This window comes from Anguilla anguilla, chromosome 16 (assembly GCF_013347855.1).
Source record: "Anguilla anguilla isolate fAngAng1 chromosome 16, fAngAng1.pri, whole genome shotgun sequence".
NCBI classification, from domain to species: Eukaryota; Metazoa; Chordata; class Actinopteri; order Anguilliformes; family Anguillidae; genus Anguilla; species Anguilla anguilla.
The window spans coordinates 1,241,894-1,256,785 of NC_049216.1; the positions used below are offsets into that span (position 1 = coordinate 1,241,894).

Sequence of the window (14,892 nt, forward strand, 5' to 3'; positions counted from 1 at the left end):
AAGGCCTGTCAAAAACACGTGACACAAAAGGCAAGGATCCCAGCTTGTTTAGTTGAGTTTTTATTTAAATTACTATGATAGAGCACACAGTACTTCATGTGTTTGTTTCACACTGATACAGCACACCTATACATGTGTTTATTTCACAATGATACAGCACACCTCTACATGTGTTTATTTCACACTGATGCAGCACACCTCTTCATGTGTTTGTTTCAGTCTCTCCTGTGCACTCTGATGAAGCTGAAGAAGGATGAGAAGTTGAAACTGTTTCAGAGCCATCTGAGTCAGGATTGCCCAGAATGCTTAAAGAGTCTGTCTGAAGATCCTTCTGAGCTGGATAAGTTTAGGAAGATGAAGGAATTGTTCAAGAGTCATAAAATTGATGAAGAATGCACTGAGAGAGAGCAAGAGGATTCTAAGGCCCTGTACATAGTTGAGAAGATGCTGGAGACCTGTGGCAGTGAGAGGTCTCTGAAGATCACACTCCACATCCTGAGGAACATGAAGCAGAAGGATCTCGTCGACTCACTGGAGAGAGATGAGCAGCTCAGTAAGAGTTTTCTCTCATTGGTTCTGTGTCTCCATTAGAATGCTGAAATGAATTTAGCAAACAAATCTGACAGTGATTAATGTTCTGATTAATAGCATTCACACTTATGTATAGAAAACCAACATGTGCACAAAGCCATTTAAATAAAAATACAGCCTGGAGCAGTGATTATGGGGACAGGCATATGAACAAGATGAAATGTGCCTGAAGGGGATTTAACACCAGGAGCGCCAGACCATTCCACAGGATTGAAATCGCTTAAGCCTGGGTCACATGACACATGAGACTTAAAACGGGAAATGTCTGAATTGTTTGCTAGATGGCGCTTATTAGACACGAGCTGACAAAGGTTGCCAGCCCATTGTCCAAATTAAATATTTATGAAATATAAAAGCTATGCTTTAGTTATGGCTTGGCATTCTAGCCAACACATTGTTACAAACTAAATGTGTTTGGAATAAATTGATCGGCTAAACGCCAAATTTGAAGACTTTATGAAGTGAATGATTCATGAAAAGCTAACAATGAACAGATAGTAGGGAGGTCAAACCTGTTTGGCGATCTTTCTTCATGCATAATGTCATAAATGCTAAGGCATAATCAAATAACAACATATACATTGCTAATTTGCCAGAACTGTTGTTTCCTATAATACAATTTTAAAAATTAGCCGATTCCCTCTACATGTAATCACTGTGGTTGGAGGGAAACGCATCACCTGTGTGACTTTTAGGGTCGAGTTTTCTGTTTTCTAAAAATATATGTAAAAATATTGTTGTTCAAACCAGTTTTCCCGGTGACCTAGCCACCAGAAAACATGTACACTGGCGATTCAAAATCCAAAGACGGTCGCATGTCTCCTTTTCATCGTAATTACAAAAAACACCCATTTGTAAAACTAAAATACTTTATACCACACTGTAGATAAGACCTTGGCAAAGAAATACATGTAAGGATCTTGTTGTTCAAACAAGTTTTCCCGGTTACTTAGCCACCAGAAATAATAGTTACAAAAACGGGATGTATGAAAAAACAAAACCTCGCAACACTGGTGATATTTTAACACAAATGTTTTTCACGAATGTTCGGTTCATATTAGTTTGCACTTAGTGCACATTCATTCTGTCACATTTCACTCAATGAAATGCAGTACATGCAAGTAAAAAATGGGACCGTTTTGGGGGAAGGGGGCTGTGCTTCCAGTGTCTTGAGCAATATGCAAATTATATTGTGACAATCAGCAATCAGCAATCAGTAATCTAATCAGCAGTGCCAATAACAACAGCATTCTCAGTTGCAGGCTGAAGTTCATAATAAAAATCATGCACTAAAAGATGAAGACAGAAAAATATGCTTTTATGCTCCCTACGAAACAAAGTAGAAAAAGTGGGATTTCAAAACTGAATACAGTACAATATATCGCTTCAGCACACACAGAAATTAACATTGAGATAGCAACAAAGTAAAAAGACGAGACACGTGTCTTCAGTAATTTGCTTTATTATATCAAAACCACTAGCATACGGCACATTGTCAGGAAATTGAAACAATTTTGAAAATATTACGATAGCTAAATATATAGCTAGCAAGCTGAATTATTTAGAATCGCCCCTCACCCCTCCCTGTGCCCCAGAATACAGAATTGTCTTTGTTCCTCTCCATGACACCAGTGAAGGCGATTGGAGACTTCACTTCAATAGGCCTTACTGAAATTTTCAACTGCGTCAGCATTCAAAGCAGAGCTTGGGTTGCACTTTAGTACATTTGCCACAGACAAGTCATTTACACTTGTCACAGATGTCACAGGTTTTGTTCTCTCCACATCTGGATACCTGGCAGCATTTTCTTTTCAGTGACCGCTCTCGCTGCGGTGTGTTAGGGGCTTGTGGACTGCACAGTGGCGTTAGGACGGTACGCCACAGAGTTTGGAAGCCTAGAGTCGCCTTTGCTGCCATGTGACTTGCACGCAACTCCTTAGCCAACTCAAGAATACATCTTCTAAATTGTTTTGTCCATGCACTGTGTGTACAAAACATGGGCACTTATAGCAGCCAGATCTAAAATTTTGTAAAAAAAATGGCAACTGGCCAACGACAACTGCCCCCCTTGACCGAATACAGCTGTGCCATCTGGTCTAAAACATCCACTCACATTTTTGTTGCGTTATAATGGGCGATTGTTTCTGTCAGTTTTTTTGGATCACTGTCGATCGATACTGTTTTGTGCATAGTGCCCAAGATGCATACATTTTTAATTTGAATTAATACCAAAAGTAATTTGAATAGACATTATTATAACAGCCCACCCGTGCCATTATAGTTTCAGGTGTGAGGGGCGTGGTGTGGTGCGTGAAAAGCCAATTCTTTGATAGGGTGTAACATCGATAACATGTTACATGAATAATCTTTTTGATTAAAACTTTGATAATTATGTAGCCTATATTGTCTCAAATAGCCTAAATGTGAATACTCTGCATAAAATAAAATAAATCAAGTTACACATAATAGCGACATCTGCAAGGTGTAGGATATTTGTTTCCATTGTGTGGTATTTTAACATGGATGCATTTCATTTTAACCCTTATATAAATTTTTCCACTTAATAACTATGTAGGACTATGGTTTCAGAACACAAGTGAAATGCATAGGCATAAACAAATGATAACGAAACGATTGCAATATTTAAAATATTTTTAAAAGGAATATAAATAATGATAGAATTTATTCCTGGTTCTTTGACGTGGTTTTTGCTTGGGCTGTCAATCTTATGATAGTGTAAGAAAACTGCTCATCACAATGGTGGTATGCTGAACATTAGAAACATTAGTGGTAGCGACATGTTTCTCTGATTGGTAACTGTAAAAGTATTGCTGAAATTGGAATAGTAATTATGTGGACAATTCGTTTCATAAACTCCATAAACTCTATCAATGGTTGCGTGGGCATGGCAAAGCGCACAGACGCCTATATTACCACAAAACGCATCCTGATGGTTTATACATGTGTTGTTGCATCTACGTAGACAGCGTGAACAGTCTTCTACCACAGTTCCTAACGTGCAAGGCTCTTATTTTTTTTTTAATATGAAACAAGGTTCGGACCTATTATGACTAGAAATAAAACAAGTAAAATTGACTTTTTTACTACTTAGTAAAAGGCCTACTTATGATAATAGCTTCAGCAAAACTACCAGCTATTCACGCACGATCGTTCACGCTCATCCATGGAATCGGCCCTCATCCCTCCCCCCTCCCCCAGCCCCAGCCCCAGAATACAGAATTCTTCAGCTGCCTTTAGCGAAACCAGAGCTGATAGTTTTTCTCTATGGCTCTGAGCCAAACTTTCAGCAGGTGTGAATGTTCCACTTCGCAGAGGGACGTGACTTTGTTCCTATCCACGACACCAGTGAAGGCGATTGGAGACTTCACTTCAGTAGGCCTAACTTATATTTTCAAAACCTACATTTTCAACTGTGAAAATAATATTTAGAAATTTCCATTCAATCTATTCCTCAAGACGCCGTCTCATCTATACACGCATGCACGAATGTGTGCTTTCGTTTCTAAGTAAGTGAAAAATTACGCTCAGCATAAGTGAAGAATGCTCTCATGGAGCATTCACACGTGCCATGCTTCACTAAAGCAGCTGAAGTTTTCTGTGTTCTCGGGTGGGGGAGGGGTGAGCGCTGAATGTCTTACCCATACAGTTCAGTGGTCTTACCCTTAGATTGACATGTGAATGTCCCACTTGAGAATGGTGCACTTATGCCACGGCGTGTGAATGGTTGATAGTTGATATCTCTCCAGGGAGAGATAAAATGTTCTATTAGTCCAGCACATAATACTATTATTATTATTATTATTATTATTATTATAAATATTATTATCAACTGTAAGTTATCATATCATTATTATCAAGTGTAATATTACTCGTTACTCGCTTCAAAAGTAATAAAAGTACTTTATTTAGCCGTAATTCGTTACGCTACAAAGTATACCTTGTATTACTTTTTGTTACACAGCAATCTCTCTCTCTCTCTCTTGCTTATACTTTAGTTTTTTTCCATTTAGCTTATACTGTTTTATCCAGTCTCGACAGAATAATAGCATACACCGCACGAACACATCACAAGACACTTCGCATTTGAGAAATCTTTTTTGATTGTATGTAATAGTGACATTTATTTTTCTCCCAAGTAGCCTAAAGGTTAATACTATGTCAAAAATGTGTATGCTGTTTATTCTAAGCAACTGCAAAGCCTAGCATAACCGGACATCGTGTTACCACTCACGTGCGACTCACACACAGGCTGTGATGGATGTTTTTTTCCAAAACCTTTAGTCTTTGAAATGAATGTCCCCTCCTTTCTGGTCCCTCAAGAGCAAAATGTGTCACAACTTCACATGTTTACCTCACAGAAAATAGGATATAATACAGCTATAATTTTGAGTATATTTTGAAAAGTACGTTCACTATAATCTGTAATTTGGCACATGGCAAATTTACGCCAGTCTCTATACGACTGGGCGCAAGGCTCAACAATATCAATGAGCGAGGCATGAAAGTCCACTGATAACAAGTGCACTAAATAAACGTGATCCCTCTGGGAAAAATCCATAGGAAATTTGCCGAGGGAACCCATGGCGGAAGAAACGTCCGGGTTGGCCTCCAAAAAGACATCTTCACTGTAACACTCTATGAATAAACAAATTACCAGCCAAAACAATAGCTATTGCGGATTTGCTCTTGTTTTACTTATGTTTTAGATTTCGTTTTTGGGCGCACGGTGGTGCAGTGGGTAGCACCGTCGCCTCACAGCAAGAAGGTCGTGGGTTCGAATCTCGGCTTGGGGCCTTTCTTCGTGGAGTTTGCATGTTCTCCCCGTGTCCGCGTGGGTTTCCTCCGGGTACTCTGGTTTCCTCCCACAGTCCAAAGACATGCAAGTAGGCCAATTGGAGACTCTAAATTGCCCAATAGGTATAAGTGTGTGAGTGAATGGTGTGCGTGCCCTGCGATAAATTGGAAGCCTGTCTAGGGCGTATTCCTGCCTCTCGCCCAATGCACACTGGGATAGGCTCCAACCCCCCCTGCAACCCTGCTCAGGATAAGCGGGTATAGATAATGGATGGATGGAAAACCTTGCATTTGAAGGCAGATCAATTTTATTTTAACCCTTATTAAAAAATTTCCAGTTGCATAATAACTGTAAAAATAAGTAAATAAATGAAATAAAATGATTTTAGAACATAAGGGAAAGGCAGAGGCATAAACAAATGATCACAAAACGAACGCAATATAAAAATATTTTTGAAGAGAACATAAAAAATAATATAATTTATTCTTCAAAATAAACATAAACTAATATTTCTAATAACAAAATGCAATAAATAAAATATTTGTATAAACAAAAATGCAACGGTGTGTCCACTGTGATGAAAAGTGAATCCTTGCGCCTCCTGGTGTGTGGTGGAGGAGAACTGACTTGTTAGTCTGAAGATGGCCGAAATGTAACAACACTGTTATAACAGACATGGAGGTGAAATAAGGTGTTTTTAACATTTTCCAAACATTAATTTTACATTCCTGCAATGCTGGAATGTAGAGAACAAATATCTAGGAAAAGTCAGTGAATGCAGATGCTGTAGCTTGTTAGTAACTAAATGAAAAAAATCCTAAACTCGGATATATCTCAGTATCTCGGCGCTTCTAGTGTTAAAGCAGGAACCTTGTGCTCAAAAGCTGGTGATTAAACCACTGTCCCATCAGACAGACTGCCCTGAGTTTGTATCCAGGGCTAAAGAGCACTGAGGATAGCAATATTAGATTTTAAAATCACAGTGTGATATTTGAAGAAAGTATTTACCACAGCAGTACGTCCACAATGTAAATCTGAGAAATGAAATGTAAATGGGCAATTGAAATGTTTATCATATTTTAAACATAATTATTTCTCATATTTCCTCTCTTCAGATGAATCCATAAAAAGAGCCCAGCAGGCACTGAAAACTCATCTGAAGCAGAAGTTTGAGTGCATATTTGAAGGTTTAGCAAAACAGGACCACCCAACCCTCCTGAATGAGATCTATACAGAGCTCTACATCACAGAGGGGGGAAGTGGGGAGGTCAATAATGAACACGAGGTCAGACAGATTGAGACAGCATCCAAGAGACAAACCACACAGGAGACTGCAATCCTCTGCAATGACATCTTTAAGCCTTTACCTGGACAAAAGAAAACCATCAGAACTGTGCTTACAAAGGGCATCGCTGGCATTGGGAAAACCGTCTCTGTGCAGAAGTTCATTCTGGACTGGGCAGAAGGAAAAGCCAATCAGGACATCGATTTCATCTTCACTCTTCCTTTCCGAGATCTGAATTTGAAGAAGGAAAAAGCATTTAGTCTAATGCAACTTCTGCAGCACTACTTTCCACAATTGAAAGAGATCAAAAGTATTGAAGGTGATGAAGTAAAAGTGGTGTTTATCTTTGATGGTCTGGATGAGTGTCAACTTCCTCTAGATTTACAAAGCAATGAGATCTGCTGTGATATAACAGAGTCATCATCAGTGGATGTGCTGCTGACCAACCTCATTACGGGGAATCTGCTTCCCACTGCTCTCCTCTGGATCACCTCCCGACCAGCAGCAGCCAATCAGATCCCTCCTGAGTGCGTCCACCAAGTGACAGAGGTACAAGGGTTCAATGACCCACAGAAGGAGGAGTACTTCAGGAAGAGAATCAGAGATCAGAACCAGGCCAGCAGAATTATCTCACACATAAAGTCATCCAGGAGTCTCTACATCATGTGTCACATACCAGTCTTCTGCTGCATTTCTGCTACTGTTCTGGAGGAAATTTTGGGTAAAACAGAGAGTGGAGATCTTCCCAAAACACTGACTGAAATGTACACACACTTCCTTCTCATTCAGACTAATGTGAAGAATCAGAAGTATCATGGCACTGATGAGACAGACCCAAAGAAGATGTCAGCATCAGATACAGAAATCATCCTGAAACTGGGGCAGCTGGCTTTTCTACAGCTGGAAAAGGGCAATCTGATATTCTATGAAGAGGACCTGAGAGAGAGTGGCATTGATGTCAGTGAAGCTTCAGTGTACTCTGGGGTGTGCACAGAGATCTTTAAAGAGGAGTGTGGGTTTTATCAGGAGAAGATCTACTGCTTTGTGCATCTGAGCATTCAGGAGTATCTGTCTGCCTTGTTTGTGTTTCATTCATGTGTAAATGAGAACAGAAATGTACTCAGAGCAGAAGAATCAAAACCTCACAGTGACAGAGTTCAGCTGTCTGAGTTACACAGGAGTGCAGTGGATCAGGCCTTAGAGAGTAAGAATGGACACCTGGACCTTTTCCTCCGATTCCTTCTTGGCCTCTCTCTGGAGTCCATTCAGAAGCTCTCAGGGGGACTACTGACACAAACAGGAAGCAGATCTGATGGAGGAAGACACAAACCAAACTCTTTCTTTCAAAGACTATGGACATGGATAGGAACCACATCACCTGTACCAGATCCATGGACACAGACAGAAAGCAGATCACAGAGCATTAATAAAACAGCCCAGTACATTAAGGAGAGGATCAGAAATGAGTCTTCAGCAGAGAGGACCATCAATCTGTTCCACTGTCTCAATGAACTGAATGACAACTCTCTAGTGAAGGAAATCCAGAATTCCCTGAGATCAGGAAAACTTTCTGATAAAAAGCTGGAACCAGACCAGTGTTCAGCTCTGGCCTTTGTGTTACTGATGTCAGAGGAGATCCTGGATGAGTTTGACTTGAAGACCTACAACACATCAGCAGCAGGTCATCAGAGACTGCTACCAGTAATCAGGAACTGCAGGAAGGCCAAGTAAGTATTATGTCATTAATAATGTAGATGATTGACAGCATATTTTCCCACTTTCTATTTCTAGTGAGAATAAAGATTTCCGGGTAAGAGAAAATTTGGTTAAAAAAAGATTACTGAATCAGAAGTTTTAACTTGTGCCCTCATTTAATGTCTTATATCCAGAACATAAGCAGCATCAAATGCAAAACCTCAGCACTTACCATATATTTTATTTACTATTACTATTTACTGATTTAATACATTTACTAATTATTTGCAAGGATAGCAATTGTGAAATAAATAAGGAGTTCATTGATATGCAGAGTAATCTGATGGATCAACCTTTGTCAGAACATACAATTCAAGCAGATTAAAATGAAGAGATGCTATATTAAGTTACAGTATTAAGAAAAGGGGCCCTATTTTGGTCACAGCATAGGCACAAACACAGTTGGAATTGCTAGTGTCATATTTTTCACTTTCACCATGGTTGTTAGTTTTACGGGCTGTGGTTAATCTGCTTGTGTCAACATGGGTTTGTTGGTGCAATCAGGGATGTGTCAATAGAAACTTTCACTATGTGAGTTTGGTGTTGAATAATGCATTTGCAATCAAACCAACCCATACCAGGTTTTAACTTGTGCTATTTTGGCATTATAACTGTGCCACACATGTGAATCCATATACACATAACACAGATAAAATAAATATTTTGTTTATTTCAGTTTAACTGTTTGAAAGGAAAGTCATTCAGTCCAATGCTGGCTATTTAGGCAGTGGAGTTAACTGTGTAAGCTACTTGAATGAGGTAGGAGGGAGACCGGCTTTACACCCCTCAGATAGTGTTTACAATGAGCCCCGAACGCACTGGAAACTTGCTTTTAATCATGTGTTTGGCTGGGCTAGGTCAATGATAGAGTGGACCTTTGGAATGTTGAAAATGCATTTTTAGAATGTTGGATGGACTGGGTGGTACATTACTGTACAGCCCTCAGAAAGTGCATTCTTTGTGGTGTGCTGTGTTCTACACTACATAGCCATATGCCATGGATATGACATAGACCTCACAGAGGACACATTACAGGACTTTCATACAGAGAGAAGCAGAGCAGCATGTGACAATCGCTACGGAGATTTCAGAGCACAGGGTGCACGAGAGAGCAGGGACTGGTTGGCTGTGGAGCCGTTTCACTAGTGAGTGTTCATTCATCTTATCAAGTGCATGTCTGAAGTGAATGACACTTAGTTGAAGTAAATAATTTTTTTGTTTATTTTAAATAGTGATATGAAACAAAATTTGACAGCAAAGAAACAAAAAAGTAAATCCAGACAAAATGCTTCTTTCCTGTCCTCTGGTGCACAAGCGCGATGCCTGCCTAGCTGAAACAGTAGCGGCAGCAGCAGGATGGAGAGGCTGACTGGAGGCTGTCTCTGCCAGCTGCCTCCTGCTCCTGGCCAGACTGGGAATATTCTCCCTGCGGAACTGTTCATGGGAACAGAACCGTTTATTATGCCTCTTAGCACTGGCATATGAACAGAAAATACACTTTCGTTTAAATATTAACAAAATAATTAACCAAAACTATTCAGTTTCATCTTCATTGCTTTGTATAGGTCCTCATAACGGTTGTAATAGTTCATAGTGTTGGGCAGAGAAATTTTTACCCTTAGAATAACCAGCACGATGAGGTACATTCATGTAAGAAATAGGACTTTTCTGCAGAAAGAGTCTGGAACCTATACACAACAAGTCCTGCATGCATGGCATCATAGCCGGTTTCTCCCTGGCAGGATGGCAGGGGGGAGGATAAGGAGGAAGGCCAAGCCCACCAGTTTGGACTTATAGAAATCCATTAGATACAGAGAGAAAGAAAAAAAAGACATGCACATAGACACACACACACACACACACACGTACATGCAATATTTCTAAATTCTTGTCCTTGGGAGGTTCGGTGCCTGGAGACGGAGGGGCCCTGCTGCCTAAGAAGGCCTAAGAATTTAGTGTTGTACAGAATTCTAGTTATGCTAGAGAAAACTCTCCTCCCTTCAGTAGAGATGATCACAACACGCTTGCTCTTCAGCCATGGTGACATTAGCATTTGGCTGTGTTTCCTACAGGGACAGAAATGGGGTGATCTGATTGGCAATAATGAAACCAAACCCAACCACACCCACAGAACCATTTATTCTTATTGAACCTCTTTTATAACTGTGCCACAGTTGCGCTAGCGCCTGGAGTCAAGAAAGGACTGAAATACCCAAATTCACCAGCACCTTGCATTGCTGCTAGTGTTTGACAGTTGTGCCTTGACTGAGAAAATAGGGTCCAATTAAATATAAAATTGAATAACACAGGCTCAAGTACACAAACAAAAACAAAATCAGACAATCCTGGAAATTAAGTAAAAGATAATCATGAAAGAAACAAATGAAAGGCAAAACAAAACCAAGGCTTGTCTCTCCCACATTAAAACTGATCAAAGCCAAAGACACAGCTGAGAAGAAAGACAAAGCTGAGAGAAGACCAAAGGCTCATGTTTGCTTCAAAAGCAGGGCCGGCATAAACGCTCTATGCGGTTGTTTAGGGCCACAACCGCCAGGGAGGCCACACGACCACGAGGGGGGCCACACGATCCAATGTTTATCTAAGGTAACTAACACGTTATTCATCCGTTATCGCAGAACTATGGGTATAAATTTTAAATGGAATGGCAACAGAACATTTCATAGCAATGTAATTTAGGATTTTACCAAGCGACCCCCCCCCCCCCCCCACTGGACAGAATCCAACAGCACCCCCCCCCCCCCCCCCCCCCCCCAACTCGACAGCATCCAACAGCACGACCTGTCCAGGGTGTATTCCTGCCTCTCGCCTTGTGACCCTGACCAGGATAAGCGGGTATAGATAATGGATGGATGGACTTCCACAAACGAGAACAAGAGTCATGCAGCGATTGATTCCAACTTCAGACTCTTGTTCACTGACTTCAGTTCCTAGTGAATGAGTGAGTCATGCAGCAACTGATTCCAACTTCAGACTCTTGTTCACTGACTTCAGTTCCTAGTGAACGAGTGAGTCATGCAGTGACTGATTCTGACTTCAGCGGGATTGTTGATCTTACTTGCCTGGGCTATATTTGGAACTGTGTTGACTAACTGCGTTGTGTCAGTTTCCTGCATCATACACTGTTCATCAAGCTAGCTGCACCAATGTCAAAACAATGTTGACCTCTCGAATTATCCACAAAGTTGTGATGAGTTCTTATAGCCTAACATATTATGTTTGAATAAGGGAAATGACTGCAGTTTCTTTGCTTGAATTGAAACTGAACCTAGTTTACATCTCTGCCTCAGTGTTGCCTGAATCAGTTACTCCTAAAAACATTCCTCAAAATCTTCAATCAACTCCCATTCAAATTCCGCACAAATGTTCCCCCATATCTCATTTAAAATCTCCCTATCTGTCATTGACTTCCATACATCTTTACTGTGAAACTTCCCCCATGAATGTTCAAATCCCCTACATACATTTAGGGGAACGTCTGGCAACCCCACTCTGCGATGTGTGATCTTCTTTGTGAAATAATATACTGATGGCCTCTTTTGTTCATGGTTTTTTACATCATTCAAACAAGAGATTTGGCTACCCAAAGCTTATAGCGTTTCTCAGATGTAAGTGGGCTGACCAGCTAGTTTAAGGCAATTTCTTTTAATTCTGTAGGTCTATTTATTATTCAGGCTAAGTTTGTCATTGCAATACAAAGGCTTTAGGGGTAGGAGGACACGTAGAGCTGCGGTGACTAGTCTGAAACTCGTTCCAGTTCCGGACCCAGACCCGGACCCGAATCAGAATGTCCAGTTCGGTCCAGTCCTCAACGACAGGTCCAGTTCCTTCCTGGATTAGGTCCCCACCGCTTTAAATTTCAAATAATCCCTCTCTGAACTGTGTAATTCTGAGGAGAAATTTCAGTACAAAATATAACTTTTTTCAATCAGTGTTACCATATTGGGCGGCCCAATTGGGCTCCTTTTGATTACGGTGGGCGGGTAAAAATAGCGTTCGGCTGGTTGATGAAATTTGGGCTGCTTTTGTCAAAATTAGGCAGGTTTTAGAAAATATTGTGAAAACAATTTTACGAAAGTAGCAGCACAGAAAATACCAGTACTGTTTCTCTGCTGGTTGATTTAATTTGCGGTATTAGGGGAATTTGTCCGCACTCGCCAGCACCCCTTCCCCCCCCCCCCCCCCCGGTCGACCGCAGCCCACCCTAATACAGCAGCCTAAAACCAGCCGGTGTTATGATCTGGGCTGGTTTTCACTGAATTGGGCAGGTTTTACGTTGTGATTGGGCTGGAAACTGTCAATCTGATCTGGCAACACTGTTTTCAATTGGCCTCCATTGGATTACATCGAAGGTTTGAAGTGCGATTATTCAAAAATTCTGCAGTAAAATTTCACAGAAATGGGGTAGAACGTACATAAGGATCCCTTCTGTCATAAACAAGTGTTTTAATTCTAAGGAGAAGTCAAATCCAAAAATTCTATTTTTTATATTAGCCTGTATTGGGCTACTTGGAAGGTTAGAAGTGGGATTATTCAAACGAACCTATTTAAGGTGGACCAGACATTTTGAATCGGGAGTCAACTTCAGCATGGTAGGTTACCAATAGCATACCAGGCTACTTAGCTAGCGAGGTGTAGAACTCATAGAGAGCTTTTTTCCCAAGCTCTTACTATTGTAACTGATTATGACTATAGCTGAAAAAATGTATGCTCCATCAAAGTAATTATCCTCTAATTCAAAAATGCATTTCTTATGATTATGTGACTGATTGATTTGCCCATGAATCTGAGCAGGAGCACCTGAAGAATGCTCACCAAACAGGAAAATGTTGCATGGAGTACAACACACACCTGAAGCCCCAACTTTCATTCTAGAGCATTTTAATCCCTGTGAACTTTTTATCTTTGGATTCCAACAGTATGTGGAGTGTGAAATATGTGAGTAGAGGAAAGATTCAGGTCCCTCACTGTAGGCTTACCTGCTATAAACACTCATTCATGGTGATGACAATTTAGCTTCTTAGTGCTAAAAGATGATGTGTGTTGTTGGCTTTATGGGTGTTGCAATATGTCTTCACTGCTATAATTCTTTTTTTTAATGTTAATTAATTATTCATTTATTAATTATTTTTCAATTGGCCCACCAACTCCCCCAGTTGATGGAGGACAAGTTTATTTATACAGTTACATAGTGGCAACAGTTTTCGCCCCAGGAGGCTGGAATTTGGCATCTGGAGGTTGGCCATGACCAAAGATAGAGCTGAGTAACTTTTCAGGCTGATTGACCAAGAGGGGGCGTGGTGATGGGCGTGGCCTATCACAAAAAGGTGCATAGCTCCCGAATGGATTCACAGATTTGCACAAGATTTTGTGGAAAAGTTGGTCATGAGCCAAAGAAGAGCTCATCAACTGTTCATGCCAATTGGCAAAAGGGGGCATGGCAGCAGGAGTGGCCTATCACAAAAAGGTGCATAAAATCTACACGGATTCACCTAACATGGCAAAACTTGGTGGAAAATTTACGTAACACCATAAAACTTCAAGGAAAAGTTTATCATGAACTGCTGTCTAACTTGTGCATGTACCATCTGACGGTCTGCAAAGCTGTGCCCAACCTCTAGCAGCCACACATTTTGAGGCTGAAATTGGGCATGGAGGTCACGTGTTTGGGGGAGGGTGTGTGCGTGGATGCATGCACGCAGACGCGTCATACCCATTCAACCTGGGGGGGGGCACGTGCCCCCCCAGATTTTTGATATCTGGATTTTTTATATTTTTATTTAATTTCATTACTATTATTTTTTTATAATATGTAGTTATGATCATTTTATATTACGAGTCAAATGTATTCTTCTGATTATGTCATAGATCATACCTCAAAAAGTCACACACCCCCTTTCACTATGGTATTGGTTTCTCCAAAAGTTGCAGGATGAAATCGATTCGCAACAGCAGGTACGCACGCACACAGACAACACTCTGTTGCGCATCAGTGCTGGAGGAGATGTAGGCTACAGCTTAACGGTGTGTTTCTGAAGTGGTTAGTAGAGCATCAATCCCTTTTTTAAACGTGTGAAAATGAAATGCAATGAGTTATACGCACTTAATTGCATTTGAGAAATACAGGCATAGTTTGCTTTGCATGATTTGCTTGCTAGTACCAGCTAAAGTTAGTAGCCATCCCTCAATCCGGTTGTTTAGCCTTCTGGCTCGCTAGCTAGTCGTGATTTGTGATAGCATAGCATGCTATTTAGTATTGGTAAAGGAGATCTGTGTGAATCTTATCAAGATGCATAGGAAAATCTCGTCATTCTTTAAAAAAAAACGACAGAAAGCCCCAGCCCTGTCCTCAGTCAGGAGGTTGATAGTGCAAGAGGTAGTTTATCTTAGGTGAGATTTATAGTGATAGGCTATTTTTCCTTCATGG

General features: G+C 40.6%; 1 protein-coding gene across 1 annotated transcript in view; it reads left to right on the forward strand.

Moving 5' to 3' along the window:
- Window positions 1–223: 223 nt before the first annotated feature.
- LOC118215101 (NACHT, LRR and PYD domains-containing protein 3-like) overlaps window positions 224–14,892 on the forward strand; it is a 102,273-nt gene continuing 87,604 nt past the window's right edge. The window contains exons 1-3 of the mRNA XM_035395538.1: window positions 224–553; window positions 6,523–8,004; window positions 8,110–8,419. Of these exons, the coding sequence (XP_035251429.1) occupies window positions 238–553; window positions 6,523–8,004; window positions 8,110–8,419 (2,108 nt within the window). The 5' untranslated portion in view covers window positions 224–237. The remainder of the gene's footprint in view (window positions 554–6,522; window positions 8,005–8,109; window positions 8,420–14,892) is intronic.